Here is a 20,142-nt window from a genome sequence, read left to right on the forward strand (position 1 = left end):
AGAGCCACATGTTGGCTATGAGAGTAGAGGAAGTCAGCAAGCCATGTGTGGAGTTGGCCTTGGATGCCATAGGTGGAGAGTTTGGAGAGCAAGGTGGGATGTCTGATAGTGAGGGGTCCATGACCTTGCTGATGATTGGAAGTAAGCTGATTGGTCTGTAGTTGAAGGGATCAGTTTTTGCACCTTTTTATATAATGCAGTGATGCTGAGGATTTCAAGCAGATGGAAGATGTTTCGTCACCAGATGGAAGCGCAAATGACAGGGTGAAAAGGGCAGAGAGAATATTTTTAGGACACGTGAGCTGCTGCTGCTGCTGCTCGGTCCAGTACCAGAGTCAGAGTCAAGGTTTGAAAGAACCTTCTCAGGTGCAAAAGACAGTCCAGGAGCAGTTGGGTACGACAAGGAAGAATGGGTACTGTTGGGTATGACAAATGTAATAACTGTATGGTAGTAGTATTCAAATACATGTTTACTTTTCATCAGTCATATATATATATATATATATATATATATATATATATATATATATATATATATATATATATATATATATATATATATATATAATACAGTCATGATCCCTCAAAAATTGAAAATTTTCATTTTTCCCCAAAATTCAGGTGAGGATTGCAAATGTATGACAAGGTATACCACTTCAAATTGTTCGCCATTGGAAAGAGCATATTCAAGTTAACTTAAGTCTAACATTTCAATGTGGTATAATGTTTCTATCAATATTTAAAAAATATTTGAATAAATGATGTTCTGCCAGTGCTGTGCACGTTGTGTGTGCTATTTAATGAACAGTCCTTTTACATGTAGTACATATGTGTAGTACATGTATATACAATGTACATACATATCATCTGCTATTGGGATACCATGAACACAATACTTTAAAATTTGAATTTCTAATTCTTTGTTTCTCATTTGTAAATAGCAAGAGCTTAACTCATCTAGCTGGGGCTAAAAATAGAACTCAGGAATAGTGGCTGATCTGCTGATGTCAGCAGTGTATATGGTTACATTTAAGGGAGGACATTTGTTGGGTTCCTTTAGTCCATGTGATGAAAGTTATTGATGCTCCCCTAACGTTAACTGGGAGGCGGTACAAGCTCGCACCTGACTTGGAAAAGCAGATCAAGGACCGATTCAAATTTACGTGAAATGTTTTATTACATTGTTCTTGCAGTATGTGATATATTTTTGTATTATTAATTTGAATCGTAGAACTAATCATTCATGATTACCATGGTGCCCACACCATGCACACACTTCATGTATTCACGACTGTGTTAACAGTTTATAAAAAAAAAAAAAAAATAGAAAATATATTTTTTAAAAAATATACCACTTTGATATTTGACACTTTTGTAAACTTGAATATGCTCTTTCCAATGGTGAACAATTTGAAGTGGTATACCTTGTCATATATTTGTAATCCTCACCTGAATTTTGGGGAAAAATGAAAATTTTCAATTTTTGAGGGATCATGACTGTATTATATATATATATATATATATATATATATATATATATATATATATATATATATATATATATATATATATATATATATATATATATATATATATATATATATATATATATATATATATATATATGACTGATTAAGAAAAGTAAACATGTATTTGAAAACTACTACCATACAGTTATTACATGAAAAAATTTCAAGCTTCTGGGATGGGTCAATAAAAATATATGGGGTCTCAAAGTTGGGTCTTCATACAAAACCAACATTTTTTTTTCTGGATTTCAACTGATCAGGTCATAAAATTTAAAAGAGGTATACTCAGTTTTATGTTTGTGTCTTACAGAGCAGTTATAGAAGAATAATCTCTAAAAATTTCAAGGCTCTAGCATTAATATTAAAAAAGTTGCGGGAGTTTAAAAGTAGCCGTTCATTTTGTGATGCTCGCAACGACCATAAAAATAGGGCCACAACCACATTTTCAACCCTCAATATCTCGGACTTGACCGCATCTATGGACCTAAAATTTTACGCAGCTTCATTTTGATACCTGGGAACTATTTTATGAAAGTTTAAAGTAAATCTGAGGGGGGTCAGCTGAGAACATTTTCTTCAATTTGGTGATTTCAGATGGAATGACTCAATATTGCAATGGGACAAATGACGCAACATGAAACGGGACAAATCCGGTTCGGAAAACTCAGCTTTCGTGATGTGGAGGCGGAAGCTGCAAATTCGACCAACAAGTGTTTACGTTTTGTATCCACTGATAGGCCGGATCTGAATTCAAACCTGAATCAAAATCGAATCGGCTCATCCTTGTCACGCACCCAACCTGTCCACCAAGTTTTGTCTCAATCCATCCACAACTTTCTGAAATATCGTGCTATATATCGTTTTGGCCCCGTCTCTCAATAATGAAGAATCACTTAAAATCTAGTATCAGGATCTGGATCTTCATCAAAATCGAATCAATTCATTCTTGTCACACACCCAACCTGTCCACCAAATTTAGTCCGGATACGTCCACAACCTTTTGAGACATCTTGCTCACAGAAAGACGAGCAAAAACATCTCTGCCTTCGGTGCTAGAGGTAATAACTTACTTGTGAGATCACCCTTGTGTGATGACCACGTGCATAGTGATGGATAAGCCTCCGTACTTTTATGACTTACAAGTGAGTTGGATATGATTTTAAAGGGATTAAGGAAACAGATGGTGAGAATTTTTATCATGAAAAGCACATGTTCTGATCCCTGCATCAGTTGGCTTAACAGGCGACCGACGAATTGTTGTTGTAACCAAAGATAGTGGTCGGAACATGACATGTCCACAAAGCATGGAACGACCACCATTCGTGGTACCGTATTGACCCCCTTCTGGTGAAACTCCCTAAATCCAGGATCACTGCTCCCCTCATCTGTTCCTCTTTCCCCCCACCAGTGGAACCAACTTTCACATTCTCTTCAAACTCGTTCTTCCCTCCAACTTTTCAACACAGCTGATCACCACCATCTCAGCTGATCACCACCCAAACCATGATCTTTTCTACTCTTGTTAACTGCCTCCCCACACCCATGCCAAATGTCCAGTTTTTCATTCCTGAGAGTTTGCTTCTGTATCCCATGCATCCCTCCCTTCACCTCATTCCCCCTCCCCCCACACCCATTGTTTGTCCAAGTGTCCCTTTATTTTGTCCTTCAACCCTGTTGTTGGTTGGTGTTCCCCACCCCCCTCTCCTCCTCTCTACTGTTCCTTTTGTTCTGTTGCATCCTGATCTGTTCAGTGTTCTAGCTCCTCCACGAGCCTTAGCTCTGCGCACAAAAATAAATAAATATATTCACATGAAAAAAAAAACACCGCTCCAGTTAATCTCATAAGAAGAATACCAATAGTTGTTAAACCTTCCAATAAAAAATAAAAAAGATGTTTTTTGTGTACAATAGTCGTTCTCATGGAGGAGCTAAATGAAAAAAGGACAGCAGGCTTAAAGACTACTGTATATTAAAAGGTGGACCTAATGTACAAAAGGAGGCATAGCAAAAAAAAAAATGAGTACCAGAGGGACAGAATGCAAAAGAATGATCTTGTGCAGAAGAGACCCTGGAGGTGCATGGGTGAACCGCATGAGGGAGTGTGATGGACAGACAACGCAGTAGAAAGACTGGAGTAAGGAGGACGAGACAACGAACACAAGGAGTCGATTCCACAATCGGGGAAAATAAAGGGACAAATGAATGTGGGGAGGGCAACCAGCCTGGACTTTGGGAAGGTGAGCAGGTTTAGGTTTCTTGAGGAATACCTGTGACCTGCTGTGACTTGGGGAGGGTAAAGGTAAGAGAGGGCAGGAGGAGCAAGGCCAGATATAAGCGTGTGTACAACAGAGAGCCCACCAACTGGGGAGTGACAGTCCCTGGCAATCAGCCTCCTATCTTGAGATTTCAGTGGTTGCAGATCAAGGCCCTGCTTTCAACCCCATCAACAGGAGAAATGTGGGAAGCGGGAGTACCTGGCCAGAGTGAGGAGCCATGCGTTCTACACCGTGATGAACTCGATGTGGCTCAGGAATGTCTTCGCCTCTGGAGGATACCCAAGCGGCGACTACCCTTTGATGTCAGTTACGGTGTGATTCTCCAACGAAATGTTATAGCAGATAGTAAGTCGAAGGAGCTCCAGGGAGTGGACTATTTAATATGAAACAGGAATATTAAACTCAGTCCCCGATTTGCAAAAGCTTTAAAGGGGGAGGGTGAGGGGAGGCAAGGTACATGTTGATATTAAACAAGTACCAACGAATGGATAATTTGACCCCTTATCTTCAAGTTTCATCAAGGAAGATTGAAATAAGATTTTACATAAAAAGAGGGCCAATTAGTCAAATGGGACCTGATGCAAATATGGTGACATTTTGAGTCCCCACCACTCACCTGGAGTAAAAATGCTCAATACATGCCCCTTACATCCCTTTACTGGGGCTACCAGGATGTCCTCGACCTCAGAGGTATGCACACTCGATTCTGAGGCTTCTGAGCTGTCTAACCTGAGTTCGAATCCTGACCCTGCTACAAACTGTCATCCCAGTGTTTCACAGGTAGGGTGATTCATGTATGTGTGTACCCGTCCCTCGAATCAATGTTAAACTGGACATCCCATCTGCTGGTATTAGTTGGTGGACGTTAATAAAGACCACACAGTGTTTTTGCAAAGAGTAGGTGAGCTATTGCCAGCACAATGAGCAAATTACAAATTCCTGCCTTGACTTACAGGGGGGGGGGGGCAATGCATCAGCAGCACAACTGCACCCCCTGTCAATTATGCAGCCCAGCAGGCTCTTGCTGCATACGAAAGAATAAGAAGACATCACTTTACTTGTATCTCTCAAAATTTTGTTTCCCTACCCATTCCCCCATGCTCTGGTCTGATGCTCCACCAATCTCCTTTCTTCTTCCTGATGGACTCCATCTTTGCTTTTTACTTCGGGTTCATTCTTGGTTTTCCGTTTCATCACATCATCCTCCCTGCCGTTCTTTTTCTCAGTTACAATTTTTTTCCTTTATAGTCCCCTCCCTCTGGTGCAGGTGTGATGAAGATGCCCCAAGGTGCAGAAATGACTACACGGTGCAATTTAGCATGAAAGTGGAGCTTGTCACTCTGAAGCAGGTCTCGCTTGTTTCTCCAGGCATCTCCACTTCTACCACTTGTCTTTGGGATTCGGTGGGACATAAAAGGACAAAATTTGTCGAATGCTATAACATGTAGCAGAAGGTAGAGATAACCAGCCCTGACCCCTGTCTTTGAAAAAAAAAAAAAATATATCTTCTTCCTCTTTCGGCTTGCTCCCGCTAGGGGTCGCCACAGCGGACCAACTGTCTCCATTTTGCTCTATCCTCCACATCTTCCATTGACACTCCAACCACCCGCATGTCCGCCCTTACCGCATCCATGAACCTCTTCTTTGGCCTTCCTCTTCTCCTCCTGCCTGGCGGCTCCATCTTCAACATCCTTCTCCCGATATACTCCGTTTCCCTCCTGTGCACATGTCCAAACCATCGCAATCTCGCCTCTCTCACTTTGTCTCCAAACCGTCCTACCTGCGCTGTCCCTCTAATACACTCATTTCTTATCCTATCCATCCTCGTCACTCCCAACGAGAATCGCAGCATCTTTAACTCTGCCACCTCCAGCTCTGCTTCCTGTCTTTTTGTTAGCGCCACCGCCTCCAAACCATACAACATAGCTGGTCTCACTACCGTCTTGTATACTTTCCCCTTCACTCTTGCAGCTACCCTTCTGTCACAAATCACTCCTGCAACTCTTCTCCACCCACTCCATCCTGCCTGCACTCTCTTTTTCACTTCTCTCCCACACTCTCCGTTACTTTGGACAGTTGATCCCAAGTATTTAAACCAATCCACCTTCCCCACCTCAACTCCTTGCAACCGCACCATACCACCACCCTCCCTCTCATTTACGCACATGTACTCCGTCTTTCTCCTACTGACTAGCATTCCCCTTCTCTCCAGTGCGTACCTCCACCTCTCAAGGCTCGATTCAGCCTGCTCCCTACTCTCCCTACAGATCATGATGTCATCCGCGAACATCATGGTCCATGGAGACTCCAGTCTGATCTCGTCCGTCAACCTGTCCATCACCATTGCAAACAGGAAAGGGCTCAGAGTCGATCCTTGGTGCAATCCCACTTTAACCTTAAACCGGTCCGTCATTCCTACCGCACACCTCACCGCTGTCACACTGTCCTCATACATATCCTGCACGATCCTCACATATTTCTCCACCACTCCCGACTTCCTCATACAATGCCACAACTCCTCTCTTGGCACCCTATCATAAGCTTTCTCTAAATCCACAAACACACAATGTAACTCTTTCTGGCCTTCCCTATACTTCTCCATCAACATTCTCAAAGCAAACATCGCATCAGTGGTGCTCTTTCCTGGCATAAACCCATATTGCTGCTCACAGATCGTCACCTCTCCTCTCAACCGAGCTTCCACTACTCTTTCCCACAACTTCATGGTGTGGCTTAACAACTTTATCCCTCTGTAATTTCCACAGCTCTGCACATCACCCTTGTTCTTGAAAATCGGAACCAGTACACTTAATCTCCACTCCTCCGGCATCCTCTCACTTTCCAAGACTTTATTAAACAATCTGGTTAACAACCCCACTGCCATCTCTCCTAAGCACTTCCATGCCTCCACTGGTATACCATCTGGGCCAACCGCCTTTCCACTTTTCATCTTCTTCATAGCAGTCCTCACTTCATCCTTACTGATCCACCCCACTTCCAGATTCACTATCTCCACCTCTTCCAACCTTCTCTCTCTCTCATTTTCTTCATTCATCAGCTCCTCAAAGTACTCCATCCACCTTCTCAACACACTCTCCTCGCTCGTCAGCACATTCCCATTTGCGTCCTTTATCACCCGAACCTGCAGCACATCCTTCCCAGCTCGGTCCCTCTGCCTTGCCAATCGGTACAAATCCTTTTCCCCTTCTTTTGTATCCAACTTCTCATACAGCTCGTCATATGCCTTTTCCTTGGCCTTAGCCACCTCTCTTTTGACTTTTCGAGGCCACTCCTTGTACTCCTGCCGACTTTCTTCATCTCTCTGACTATCCCACTTCTTTTTCGCCAACCCCTTCTTCCTTATACTTTCCTGTACTTCCTCATTCCACCACCAAGTCTCCTTATCTTCCTTCCTCTGTCCAGATGTCACACCAAGTACCTTCCTTGCTATCTCCCTCACAACTTCTGCTGTCGTTGCCCAATCATCCCACCCATCTTTACCACCATCCAACGCCTGTCTCACCTCCTCCCTAAATTTCACGCAACAGTCTTCCTCCTTCAGCTTCCACCATCTGGTCCTTGGTTCAGCCCTCACTCTCTTCCTCAACCTCACCTCTAAAGTCATCCTACAGACCACCAATCGATGCTGTCGAGCTACACTCTCCCCTGCCACAACCTTACAGTCACTAATCTCTTTCAGGTTGCATCTCCGACTTAAGATGTAATCCACCTGTGTGCACTTTCCTCCACTCTTGTATGTCACCCTGTGTTCCTCCTTCTTCTTGAAATACGTGTTTACCACTGCCATTTCCATTCTTTTTGCAAACTCTACCACCATTTGCCCTTCCACATTTCTCTTGTTGAGACCGTACCTCCCCATCACCTCCTCATCCTCTTTATTCCCTTCCCCAACATGTCCATTGAAATCTGCTCCAATCACCACTCTTTCATCCTTGGATACACTCTCCACCACTTCATCTAACTCACTCCAGAAATCTTCTTTATATTCCATCTCACACCCCATATGTGGGGCATATGCACTGATGACATTCATCATCACCCCTTCAATTTCCAACTTCACACTCATCACTCTGTCAGACACCCTCCTCACCTCCAATACCCTCTTGACATGATCTTCCTTCAGGATTATCCCGACACCATTTCTCCTCCCATCCACACCATGGTAGAACAGTTTGAAACCACCTCCAATGCTCCTCGCCTTACTCCCCATCCACTTGGTCTCTTGTACACACAGTATGTCCACCTTTCTTCTCTCCATCATATCAGCCAACTCTCGCCCTTTGCCAGTCATCGTCCCAACATTCAGAGTTCCAACTCTCACCTCCACACTTCTACCCTCCCCCTCTCCCACTGCCTCCGGACTCGCCTTCCCCGTCTCCTTCTCCTCCTTCGCCCAGCAGTAGCACAATTTCCACTGGTACCCTGCTGGCCACCGGTACCGGTGGCGGTCGTTGGTAACCCGGGCCTCGACCGATCCGGTATGGAAATTCGTTTTGTTGTCCGCATAATGATTTGGCATAGGTTTTTACGCCGGATGCCCTTCCTGACGCAACCCTGGTCGCCTCTTACGACACACAGGGATATGGTACACCTATTCTAACCGGGGCATACACCGGGCCCAGTACAACTGGTGCTCATTTCGCCGACCCTCGGAAGGATGGCAGGCTGAGTCAACCCCCTGGTGTTTTCGACTTGGTTTATATATATTTATATTTATATATATTTATATATATATATATATATATATATATATATAGATACATATATATATATATATATAGATACATATATATATATATATATATATATATATATATACACATTATATATATATATATATATATATATATATAGATACATATATATATATATATATATAGATACATATATATACATATATATATATACATATACATACATATATTAATTCAGTGTCCCAACGGGGCTTGAACTCAGGACCTCTTGGGTCCCAAGCCACTGCCCTTACCACTGCGCCAACACCAGGCTTCAGAACACCAACTGCGCCAACACCAGGCAACACCAAGAAGAAGAAGAAGAAGATATATATATATATATATATATATATATTGAGCATTTTCATCAGATGCCATGTTGAAGTCAAGACCCTAACATCTTAAGCCTACCACCCTAACCGTTAAGCTAACACCAGGCTTCAAACATTCTTAATGTGAGATAAAGTGTGAATAAACCTCGTGGGGTGGCATATGTGGGAAGGAGGAAATTTATTTGTTTTCTGCTAACTGCATTGAGAAAGGTGAACCAGAGCGCCCTTTGAAGTGACGACACTTCCCTGCTGCTGTTTATCTCACGTCACATGGTCAGGTCAGTGTTTTCTCATGTATTTTATGTGTGACTATGTTGTGACGGCCGCATGGTCGGATAACTCCAAAAACCCGGCGTGTCTGTTTGTACAAAGACCACGGACGCCATCGACAACACTTACCTCTGGCCGGATCTTTGCGCCCAGGGTCGGCTTACCGTACCTGTGAGATGGATGATGGGGAACCATGCCAGTGACTATGTAGCGGCCATTAATTGGCCGAGCGAACTGACATCACGTATCACACTCTATTGGCTACCATTACAGTTATTCCTTGGGACCATTTGTCCTGGAAGCGCCATTCCAGATCAAACCCGAGCAGGATAAGTCAAGACACAAGAAAACTTCCATGTATTTTGTTACAATGAGCAATTTTACGGGAAATGACAGGAGGAATGGCGGTTCCATCCATCCATTGGGACCATACTCTGTGCAGTGCGTCGGTGCTGCTTAAGCAGTCTCCTTGGCTATTGGGCACAATCCTGGACGGGTCGCCACTCCGACACAGTGTGCCAGCATGCTGGCACTCATTTTGCCGACCTCGGAAGGATGACAGGCAAAGTCAACCCCACCTGGTGTTAATTCAACAGCTGAGGGGGATCCCAAGGCACCCACCGTAACCACTAAGCCAATACCAGGCTTAATGGTGGTTGGTGAATTCAAAGAGGGAAAATGGTTCATACATTCCCCTTGTCCCCTACATGATGATACCCACTCTTGGATGTCTTATTGCAAGGACATATCACCTGCACACTAAAATGGATCCAGACACCCAAAGGAAAGACACAGGGAGTTTGGGAAGAGGGGGCCAGAAATTGAGAGTACAAAAGATAGTCTGGAGTTTTATTATGTACTCCGACACACCTTTGTGCACCCCTGCTTGAGGATACAGTTATCCTGTGACTCAGTGCTTAGTGCTCGGCTCCTCCACACATCTCCTGGTCAATCCCTTCTGTTCCGACGGTGCCCGATCGTATGGGCTTGCTCGTTCTCGTGCCAAGGGGAGGCCTTGACTTGGCCAACTTGCTGGTAACCGGGGTACAGGAACAGCATGCCGTGGGTGAGATACGTCATGCGTCAAAAGCTGTGAACAGTCCGGAAAAAGGAAGAAAAAGAAGAAGTCAGAAAAGTGGGAAGGTCATCAAGAGAGAAAAATCAGAAAAGAGAAGAAGAAGAAACATCAATTTCCATGTTGAAATGGTGGGGAGAGAGAAAGCGAAGGGCGAACAAGTTTGAATGAAGGACGAAGGGCAAAAGGCTCTGAACTCATGAAAGGACCCACTCGACTCCCTAACCGTCTATGAGGGAACTCGTAGTGAGCCGTCTCGAACTGTCTGTGCGTTCCTTCTTACAAGCGATCCCTGAGGCTACCCCCATTGGCCTCATGTTTGTGGGGGCGGACAACCTTCCGAGATCAGACCCAACATCAGTGCCTGATTGGACGAACCTCACCATCGTGGTTTCCTTCACCTGGAAGGGGGAGGGAGCTGGAAGCCTGGACACACCTGTCTGATTTGATGGGGATGGCTTCCGTTCCAGTGAATCCTAATGTGCTTCCACTGAATCTGGTGTCACAGCTCGCCTCGCCTGAATTTCTCCGCTAAAGATCGAGGCGTTTAAGGGTCTGAAAGTGAGTTATGGTGTGTTTGTTGCAAGATGGAGAAGGTAGAGAGGGATAAACACAAACTTATGTACAGTTGTACACGATGTAACTTAAATGTTAAACAGAATACTACGATATAATTGACTAATCGTATGTGTATGTACCTTTATTCTCCTAGGAGGTGCGCGAAGTCCTCACCGGGCTCACAACCGTCAGAATATCAAGAACTCTTCCTCGAATCTCAGAACATGTGAATATATAAATAAATAAAACACCTCAAAATATCCCGACACTTTTCTTTTCACCTTCAGCCGAATCATTATCCCACTACTTCAGAAAGTCATCTCGTCTCGTGACGTCCGGAATCTTTTACCTTCATCGCAATAACAGTTTACTTTTGAAATAGATCCAAGATAGACTTTTAAAAACATAGACTGCACGCAGTCCCTCTTGTGATACCTACCAATCATTGCTAAGAACAGAATGATGGCTCCGCCAAACAACTATTACCTTTACAAATTACCCTGCAAGAATAGAGTAAGTAAAGGACAAAACTGAACCCCTTTTAACTCTCTTTATCAACAAATTCTCCATCGTACGGAAATAAGTTGCCATCATTTGTAAAGATCGAGTGCATTATGTATGATGTACGTCATATATGAATACGTAATGGTTTGGAACCTGCATTAAAAAACAAACAACAAACATAGAACCTCGCGTCCTGAAGCTCACCTGGATCAGGAGCAAGTCACTTAACCGACGCCCCCTCCCCCCATTTCAACCTCTTTAGACCCGGACTTTTTTTTAAAATGTCTTGAACAAACTTTGGCACATCACGGGTGTGAAGGTTGTGGTCAAGTTTGGTCAAAACCATGTGTATAGTTTCTGAGAAGAAAGGAAATACTGGACCTATTTTTGGGGGGCAACCCCACAACCCACCCACCCACCCCCCCAGTAGACCCTCTCAGGCCCCAATTTTTTAAAATGCTGTGAACAAACATGAGTTGAAACATACCAAATGTCATTTGAGCCAACTTTGGTCACAGCCCTATCAGCAGTTTCGGAGAACTTGTAAGTGTTTGCAGGCTGACAGCCATCCCAACTTCTCCGTCCCCACGTCAACTGAAAATTAAAACTTTTTTTTATTGTGGGGGGGGGGGCGGGGGGGGCGAGGGTGGGTGCCTGGGCAAAGTCATGCTCAGCACAGTTGCACACAACTGCCCATCCATAATATAGCTACCTTCAAGTCCTGCCAGTATCACTACCCCTTTCTCTCCATTGTTTCCAGGTAGGTACCCATCTAATTCCAATTTAAACTGAGCTCCTGTTTCTGCTGCCACCAGCTTGCCAGGGAGACCAGTTCACGCTTTAACGATTCTCATAGTGAAAGACCCCGACCTTACAACCGTATTAACTCTTATTCACTCTCAGGCTGTGGTCCCTGGTCCTATCACTGTCAATGCTGCTGGAAAACTCTTCTGCACTTTTGTCAACACACTTCATTATCTTAAACATGTTGACCCTCGTTACTTACTGTCTCAACCACTGCCTGCTTTCGTTACCCTCTCACCACTGCCTGCCCTCGCTAGCCCCTCACCACTGACTGCGCTCGCTAGCCCCTCACCACGACTTATCCTCGTTACCCTCTCACCACTGCCTGCCCTCGCTAGCCACTCACCACTGACTGCGCTCGCTAGCCCCTCACCACGACTTATCCTCGTTACCCTCTCACCACTGCCTGCCCTTGCTAGCCACTCACCACTCCTTGTCCTCGCTAGCCACTCACCACTCACGCTTGCCCTTGTTAGCCCCTCATCAGGTATTGAAAAGTTGACCAAACCCCGAGGCGCATCGAAGACGCCCTGGGGCGTCATTTCATCTTGTGCCGGCACTGGATCTGCCAATCCATGGGGATTGTCCGTGATCTTCACCTTTTAAATGCTGAAAGTCAAACAAGACAGCAACACGTTCCATTTTTATACAGTCTTTGGTCTGACTCAGCCAGGGTTTGAACCACAGACCTTCCAGACTCGAACCGGACTACTTAGTATTCACACTTTAAACATAATGGACCGGTTGTCACCTGTTTGACCGGTTGTCCCCTGTTCGACTGGTTGTCTACTGTTCGACTGGTTGCCACCTGTTCAACCGGTTGTCTACTGTTCGACCGGTTGTCCCCTGTTCGACTGGTTGTCTACTGTTCGACCGGTTGCCACCTGTTCGACCGGTTGTGACCTATTCGACTGGTTGTCCCCTGTTCGACCGGTTGTCCCCTGTTCGACCGATTGTCACCTGTTCGACCGGTTGTCTACTGTTCGACCGGTTGTCTACTGTTCGACCGGTTGCCACCTGTTCGACCGGTTGTGACCTATTCGACTGGTTGTCCCCTGTTCGACCGGTTGTCCCCTGTTCGACCGATTGTCACCTGTTCGACCGGTTGTCTACTGTTCGACCGGTTGTCTACTGTTCGACCGGTTGTCTACTGTTCGACCGGTTGTCCCCTGTTCGACCGGTTGTCTACTGTTCGACCGGTTGCCACCTGTTCGACCGGTTGTGACCTATTCGACTGGTTGTCCCCTGTTCGACCGATTGTCCCCTGTTCGACCGGTTGTCACCTGTTTGACCGGTTGTCCCCTGTTCGATCACACATACATATCAGCGACACCGAATTCGAATTGATGTTGACAACCAGAAAACTTGTTTTCCTGCAAAAGAGAGAAAGGGGAGACAGAGGAGGAGAACCAAATCTCTGCTATATTTATTTTTTGCCTCTAACGTGTCAAATCGATCGCAAATAGTCCAGGAAACTCAGGACAGGTGGCAGACCATCTCACCTTCCTCCCATACCTGTTACAGACCGAGACGGTATGAATTAAATATATAAAGATACTTCATTGATTAGCCTCGGCCGTGGACATGACCAGTCAGCAACGACATCGTGAACCTCGCTCGGCTCATCGTGCTCTGCCTCGCGCGCAGCACCCGTTGAAATAAAATTAAATAAGTCGAATTTCACCGGAAATGACGTCACGCCGTACCAACGAAAATTTCGTCAGTGCGCTCCGTCACGTGCTCTCACGATGGCGGATAGACGTCGTGTCCGTGCTTCCCAGGACAGTGAAAGTGATGAAGATGAGCAAGAGCAGCAGCACCAGCAGGCGCAGGAGCCCCCGCACCCCCAGGAGCATCCCCGAAGGAGTGTACGTGCGCGGCCCGTGACCAAGGACAAGGGACGGCTCCATTCTGTGGATGAGAGCGAGGTGCTCTCGGAATGCGTGAGTTCGCTTCAGCCGTTTCGCGATTCCATTGACCACTAATGACCCCGTTCTCCACGAGAGATCGGTGATTTTTTTTTGATTTTTTTTAACTTTTCATTCCGTTCAAGTTATAAAAATCGTCGATTTGAAGGAATTTACCAAGGAATTGACAAAACCCGTCCCGCCGGAGGGTTTGTTTTTAGCGGTTTGCGGGAGAACCTGAGGAGAAGGTCAGAGGGTGGACATGTTTTCTGGATTTGTCACTGAGGTGGGAAATCGGTTAAAGAGCGTCGGTTCTGTTTGGTACGAGAGGTGCACACGTTGGTTTGGGAGTGTGTGGGGAATCTGGTGATGAGGGGTGTGGGGGATCTGGTGATGGGTGTGGGGGATCTGGTGATGGGTGTGGGGGATCTGGTGATGGGTGTGGGGGATCTGGTGATGGGTGTGGGGGATCTGGTGATGGGTGTGGGGGATCTGGTGATGATGGGTGTGGGGCGATCTGGTGATGATGGGTGTGGAGGATCTGGTGATGATGGTGTGGAGGATCTGGTGATTGGTGTGGAGGATCTGGTGATGATGGGTGTGGGGGATCTGGTGATTGGTGTGGTGGATCTGGTGATGAGGGGTGTGGGGGCATCTGGTGATGGTTGTGGGGGATCTGGTGATGATGGGTGTGGGAGATCTGGTGATGTGGGGTGTGGGGGATCTGGTGATTGGTGTGGAGGATCTGGTGATGAGGGGTGTGGGGCATCTGGTGATGGTTGTGGGGGATCTGGTGATGATGGGTGTGGGAGATCTGGTGATGTGGGGGATCTGGTGATGTGGGGTGTGGGGGATCTGGTGATGTGGGGGATCTGGTGATGAGGGGTGTGGGGGATCTGGTGATGAGGGGTGTGGGGGATCTGGTGATGTGGGGTGTGGGGGATCTGGTGATGATGGGTGTGGGGGATCTGGTGATGATGGGTGTGGGGGATCTGGTGATGAGGGGTGTGGGGGATCTGGTGATGAGGGGTGTGGGGGATCTGGTGATGAGGGGTGTGGGGGATCTGGTGATGAGGGATGTGGGGGATTTGGTGATGAGGGGTGTGGGGGATCTGGTGATGATGGGGTGTGGGGGATCTGGTGATGATGGGGTGTGGGGGATCTGGTGATGATGGGGTGTGGGGGATCTGGTGATGATGGGGTGTGGGGGATCTGGTGATGATGGGGTGTGGGGGATCTGGTGATGATGGGTGTGGGGGATCTGGTGATGATGGGTGTGGGGGATCTGGTGATGATGGGTGTGGGGGATCTGGTGATGATGGGTGTGGGGGATCTGGTGATGATGGGTGTGGGGGATCTGGTGATGAGGGGTGTGGGGGATCTGGTGATGGTGCGGATCCCTGATTTTCGGCGTTGGGGGTTGAGGGGTTGGGGGGTTTGGGAGTGGGCGGGGAGGATTCCATTGCTCTCAATACTAGAAGTGCACTCTGTAGAGCACACACCTCCACCACACAATGCCTGATCCAGTACAACCTATCAGGTGCAACAACTTTTGAACCATCATGCTATACCGTATATAATATATCGGTTTAGCCCTATCTCTCGATGGTGAGGAATCGCTTTAAAATGAAATAATTCTCGTATCTAGACCTGGATTCCGATCTTCACCAAAATTGAATCAATTCGTCGTGGTCACACACCCAAGGTGTCCACCGAGTTTTGTCCGAATCCGTCCACAACCTTTCGAGATATCGTTTGGTCCTATCTCTCAATGGGGAAGAATCACTTTTAAAAATTCTAGTACAAAGATCCGGATCTTCATCAAATTTCATCTGAATCCATCACAACTTTTTGAGATATCCTGCACACAAACAGACAAACAAATAGACAAACAAATAGACAGTGGTGAAAACATAACATCCTTCCACCTTCGGTGACGGAGGTAAATATTTCGCCGAGCAGAGCGAGGACATTTTTTGTCGGTGTTTATTTTTTGTCACAAAAAAACCTCCAACATTTATTGTTATTATTGTCTCATAAAAAATATATATCATCATTGTCATGTATGTATGTGTATATACATATTGTTGCGAATTCGCGCCTGCCGGCGTGCGGGCGGCCACGTAACTCGAATCGCGGCACGTCGCCCACCGGACGGACAATTCCGTCGTGACCCTCTCGGACTAACGCCGGGAACTAGTCACGGGTGGGCCTTTCGGCCTCACCACGATCGTGCCAATCGGCCCCCCGCGTGGGATAGGGTTGTTCGCCAAATTCGACCTACCTAAGTACCCACACGGAGGGTAGACCGGGCGATCGCACCTCGCCGCAGGTCGACTTCGGACACGGGCCACTTTAAGCGACCCGTTCCGTACTATCGGGATAACCGAGCGGTGTTATCGTCAACCTCGACGGTTCCGATTAATTATCGGGCGTATTTAGCCCCTACCAACCCTTTACGTGAAGTAAGATGGAGATTCAATTAGAGAAAATACGAAGCGAAACGGGAAAGACAGTTCAACATAAGGCACATTTATTCCGCGGCAAACGGAAAGCACACGTATACAATTACAACAATTATGCACCAAAAGCAAATGTAAAAGTAACACAACAATTATGCGCAAAAAGCAAATGTAAAAGAGAAACACAATGCAGATCTACTACCGACTACGCGAGCACACGGTAACACTTACACAGTTTTACTTCACAGACGGCGCCGACAACGCATATACTCCAAAGCAAAAGAAAAAGGGGCCACCCTCAACGATAAGGGGGCAGACGGGCCTGGGGCCGAGACCGTGTCGAGCCTACCCGTCTGGTGATGAGCCGCAAAATGGCGGCGGCGCCCCGACTCCGCGGGCCTCGCTGGCACTGCCTGGAATGGGGTGGGAACGGGGCCCCCTTCTCACACTATCTCAGCGCGGGGGGGAACAGGGGGGGTTGTTGATGCTCGGGGGAAAGAGGATATCTGGCTGGCTTGGGTCCCGCGACGAGCGACTCCACTGCGACCTCAACCGTGTTCCCGGCCTCCCCTCTCCGCAGCTCCCCGACTCTGACACGAGCGCAGACCTCCACAAAGCTCCTTGGCTTCTCCAGACTCTCCGGACCCCGACAGACACTCTCTCGACTGATTTCGCCGCCGCCACAACTCTCCAACTCTTCCTCGATTCGCCCCGCGCTCGGCGCTTTATAGTGCGACAGGAGAAACCATATGCAGATTTTTGGATCAGGATCGGCTCAGGGGCGGAGCCACGCTCGCCCATTGGACAGAGGAAAAGTGGGCGTGAATCATTCCTGATCCTCGAATCTGCATATATCGATTATACTCCGACGCGCCTGGAGGCGGGGCCAAATCGCCCCACGCTCGCTGAAAGGACGGAACAGAAGTGGGCGTGAATCATTCTTGATCCGATTTCTCGGAAAGGCCACTTTTTGCACCCGCTGCTCGGTGCGCGCCCTGTACGAGTCCAGGATCGGTGCCCACAAGCGGCGCGGGAATGGCGGTGATGCGATGGTTGCGAGAGCGAGATGTGACGGTAAAGGTCGTGGCTGTTGGCGTTGTTGTTGTTGTTGTTGTTGTTGTGAAGCGGCGTTGCGGTTGGTGGTTGTTGTGTGATGGCTGTTGAGACGTGGTTGGCTCAAAATAAAGATAGAACAGAAAAACGGCTATCTTGAAGGGTCGCAGCCCGAATGAATGACATTTATTCCTGCTAAACAACGGGTTTGGGCTAACTACACATATACTTACAGAGATGTCTCACCTATGCGACCTGAATGGTGGTTTGCGAATTTCCTCAACCACAACAATATCATTGTTTTATATATTGTTACGAATTTGGAATTCAATTGCACACAACATACAGGTTCCCTTCGTCAGCAATGTTTTTCATTGGCTTGGGGCACATGATCCTGGTCGGATCGCCACTCCGACACAGAATACTCCAATGGCTCTTTCTTTCCAGTAAGCTGGTACTGATTTTGTCGGCCTCGGAACGATGACTGGCTGAGTCCACGTCGGTAATATGATATTTTTACCCTCTCAAAGGAGAGGGCATTGCATTTGTGTCTGTTTGTCTGTTTGTTTATCTGTTTGTCTGTTTGTTACTTACGAAATCTAAAGATTTCCTAAGTATATTGATGACTTCCGTTTCTGTTTGTTTGTTTGTAGAAACGATAACTCGAGAACGGAAGAAGCTACCAATGTCAAATTACACCACGTGATTCAGGAGGGTGATAGCTAGTGCTGATTAGATTTTGGTCAAAATCGGTCAAAGGTCAAGGGCACAGCAAGGTCAAATATTCGATTTTTGATGGTTTGGTGCAGATAACTCGAACGGAAGAAGCTACCAATGTCAAATTACACCACGTGATTCAGGAGGCTGGTGGCTAGCGCTGATTAGATTTTGGTCACAGTGAGGTCAAATATTCAATTTTTGATGGTTTGGTACAGATAACTCGAGAACGGAAGAAGCTACCAATATCAAATTACACCACGTGATTCAGGAGGCTGATGGCTAGTGCGTATTAGATTTTGGTCAAAATCGGTCAAAGGTCAAGGTCACAGTGAGGTCAAACATCCAAAACATTCGATTTTTGATGGTTTGGTACAGAATCATCGTAGAAACTTCTGGTTTGTGTCGCTACCTTCTCAAGAGACAGCTTTTATTAGACAAGGTCAGAGGTCAAGTTGACGATTTCGTAAGTACCAGTCTATGACTGCTTGTTTGTTTGTTTGTTTGTTTGTTTGTAGGCACGATAACTCGAGAACGGAAGAAGCTACCAATGTCAAATTACACCACGTGATTCAGGAGGGTGATGGCTAGTGCTGATTAGATTTTGGTCAAAATCGGTCAAAGGTCAAGGTTACAGTGAGGTCAAACATCCAAAAAATGATAACTCGAGAACGGAAGAAGCTTCCAATATCAAATTACACCACGTGATTCAGGAGGCTGGTGGCTCGCGCTGATTAGATTTTGGTCAAAATCTGTCAAAGGTCAAGGTCACAGTGAGGTCAAACATACAAAAAATGATAACTCGAGAACGGAAGAAGCTTCCAATGTCAAATTACACCACGTGATTCAGGAGGCTGGTGGCTAGCGCTGATTAGATTTTGGTCAAAATCGGTCAAAGGTCAAGGTCACAGTGAGGTCAAATATTCGATTTTTGATGGTTTGGTACAGATAACTCGAGAACGGAAGAAGCTACCAATATCAAATTACACCACGTGATTCAGGAGGCTGATGGCTAGTGCTGATTAGATTTTGGTCAAAATCGGTCAAAGGTCAAGGTCACAGTGAGGTCAAACATCCAAAAAATGATAACTCGAGAACGGAAGAAGCTTCCAATGTCAAATTACACCACGTGATTCAGGAGGCTGGTGGCTAGCGCTGATTAGATTTTGGTCAAAATCGGTCAAAGGTCACAGTGAGGTCAAACATCCAAAACATTCGATTTTTGATGGTTTGGTACAGAATCTTCGTAGAAACTTCTGGTTTGTGTCGCTACCTTCTCTCGAGACAGCTTTTATTAGACAAGGTCAGAGGTCAAGTTGACGATTTAGTAAGTACCAGTCTATGACTGCTTGTTTGTTTGTTTGTTTATTTGTAGGCACGATAACTCGAGAACGGAAGAAGCAACCAATGTCAAATTACACCACGTGATTCAGGAGGGTGATGGCTAGTGCTGATTAGATTTTGGTCAAAGGTCAAGGTCACGGTGAGGTCAAATATTCGATTTTTGATGGTTTGATACAGATAACTCGAGAACGGAAGAAGCTACCGATGTCAAATTATACCATGTGATTCAGGAGGCTGATGGCTTGTGCTGATTAGATTTTGGTCAAAATCGGTCAAAAGTCAAGGTCACAGTGAGGTCAAACATCCAAAACATTAAATTTTCGATGGTTTGGTACAGGATCATCGTGGAAACTTCTGGTTTGCGTCGCTACCTTCTCAAGAGACAGCTTTTATTAGACAATGTCAGAGGTCAAGTTGACGATTTCGTAAGTACCAGTCTGTGACTGCTTGTTTGTTTGTTTATCCGCACAGAACGTTGGTGTTTCTCTCCGCAACCGCTTGTTGGATTGAGACGAAATTTTCACCATTTGTGTGACTTCTCATGTAGAATTTTTTAA

At 46.1% G+C, this 20,142-nt stretch overlaps 1 protein-coding gene across 2 annotated transcripts in view; it reads left to right on the forward strand.

Annotated features, from left to right (window-relative positions):
- Window positions 1-13,794: 13,794 nt before the first annotated feature.
- Window positions 13,795-20,142, forward strand: part of CASC3 (CASC3 exon junction complex subunit) — a 44,433-nt gene continuing 38,085 nt past the window's right edge. The window contains exon 1 of one of the 2 annotated variants that reach the window (XM_085851017.1): window positions 13,795-14,045. In XM_085851017.1, coding sequence (XP_085707143.1) covers window positions 13,851-14,045 — 195 coding nt within the window. In that variant the 5' untranslated portion in view covers window positions 13,795-13,850. Of the gene's footprint in view, window positions 14,046-14,242; window positions 14,296-20,142 lie in introns of those variants that run through there. The other variant, XM_085851018.1, reaches the window with a different exon arrangement.

The sequence above is a fragment of the Eptatretus burgeri genome, chromosome 13 (assembly GCF_056783735.1).
Source record: "Eptatretus burgeri isolate ZD-2024b chromosome 13, Ebu_testis_v1, whole genome shotgun sequence".
NCBI classification, from domain to species: Eukaryota; Metazoa; Chordata; class Myxini; order Myxiniformes; family Myxinidae; genus Eptatretus; species Eptatretus burgeri.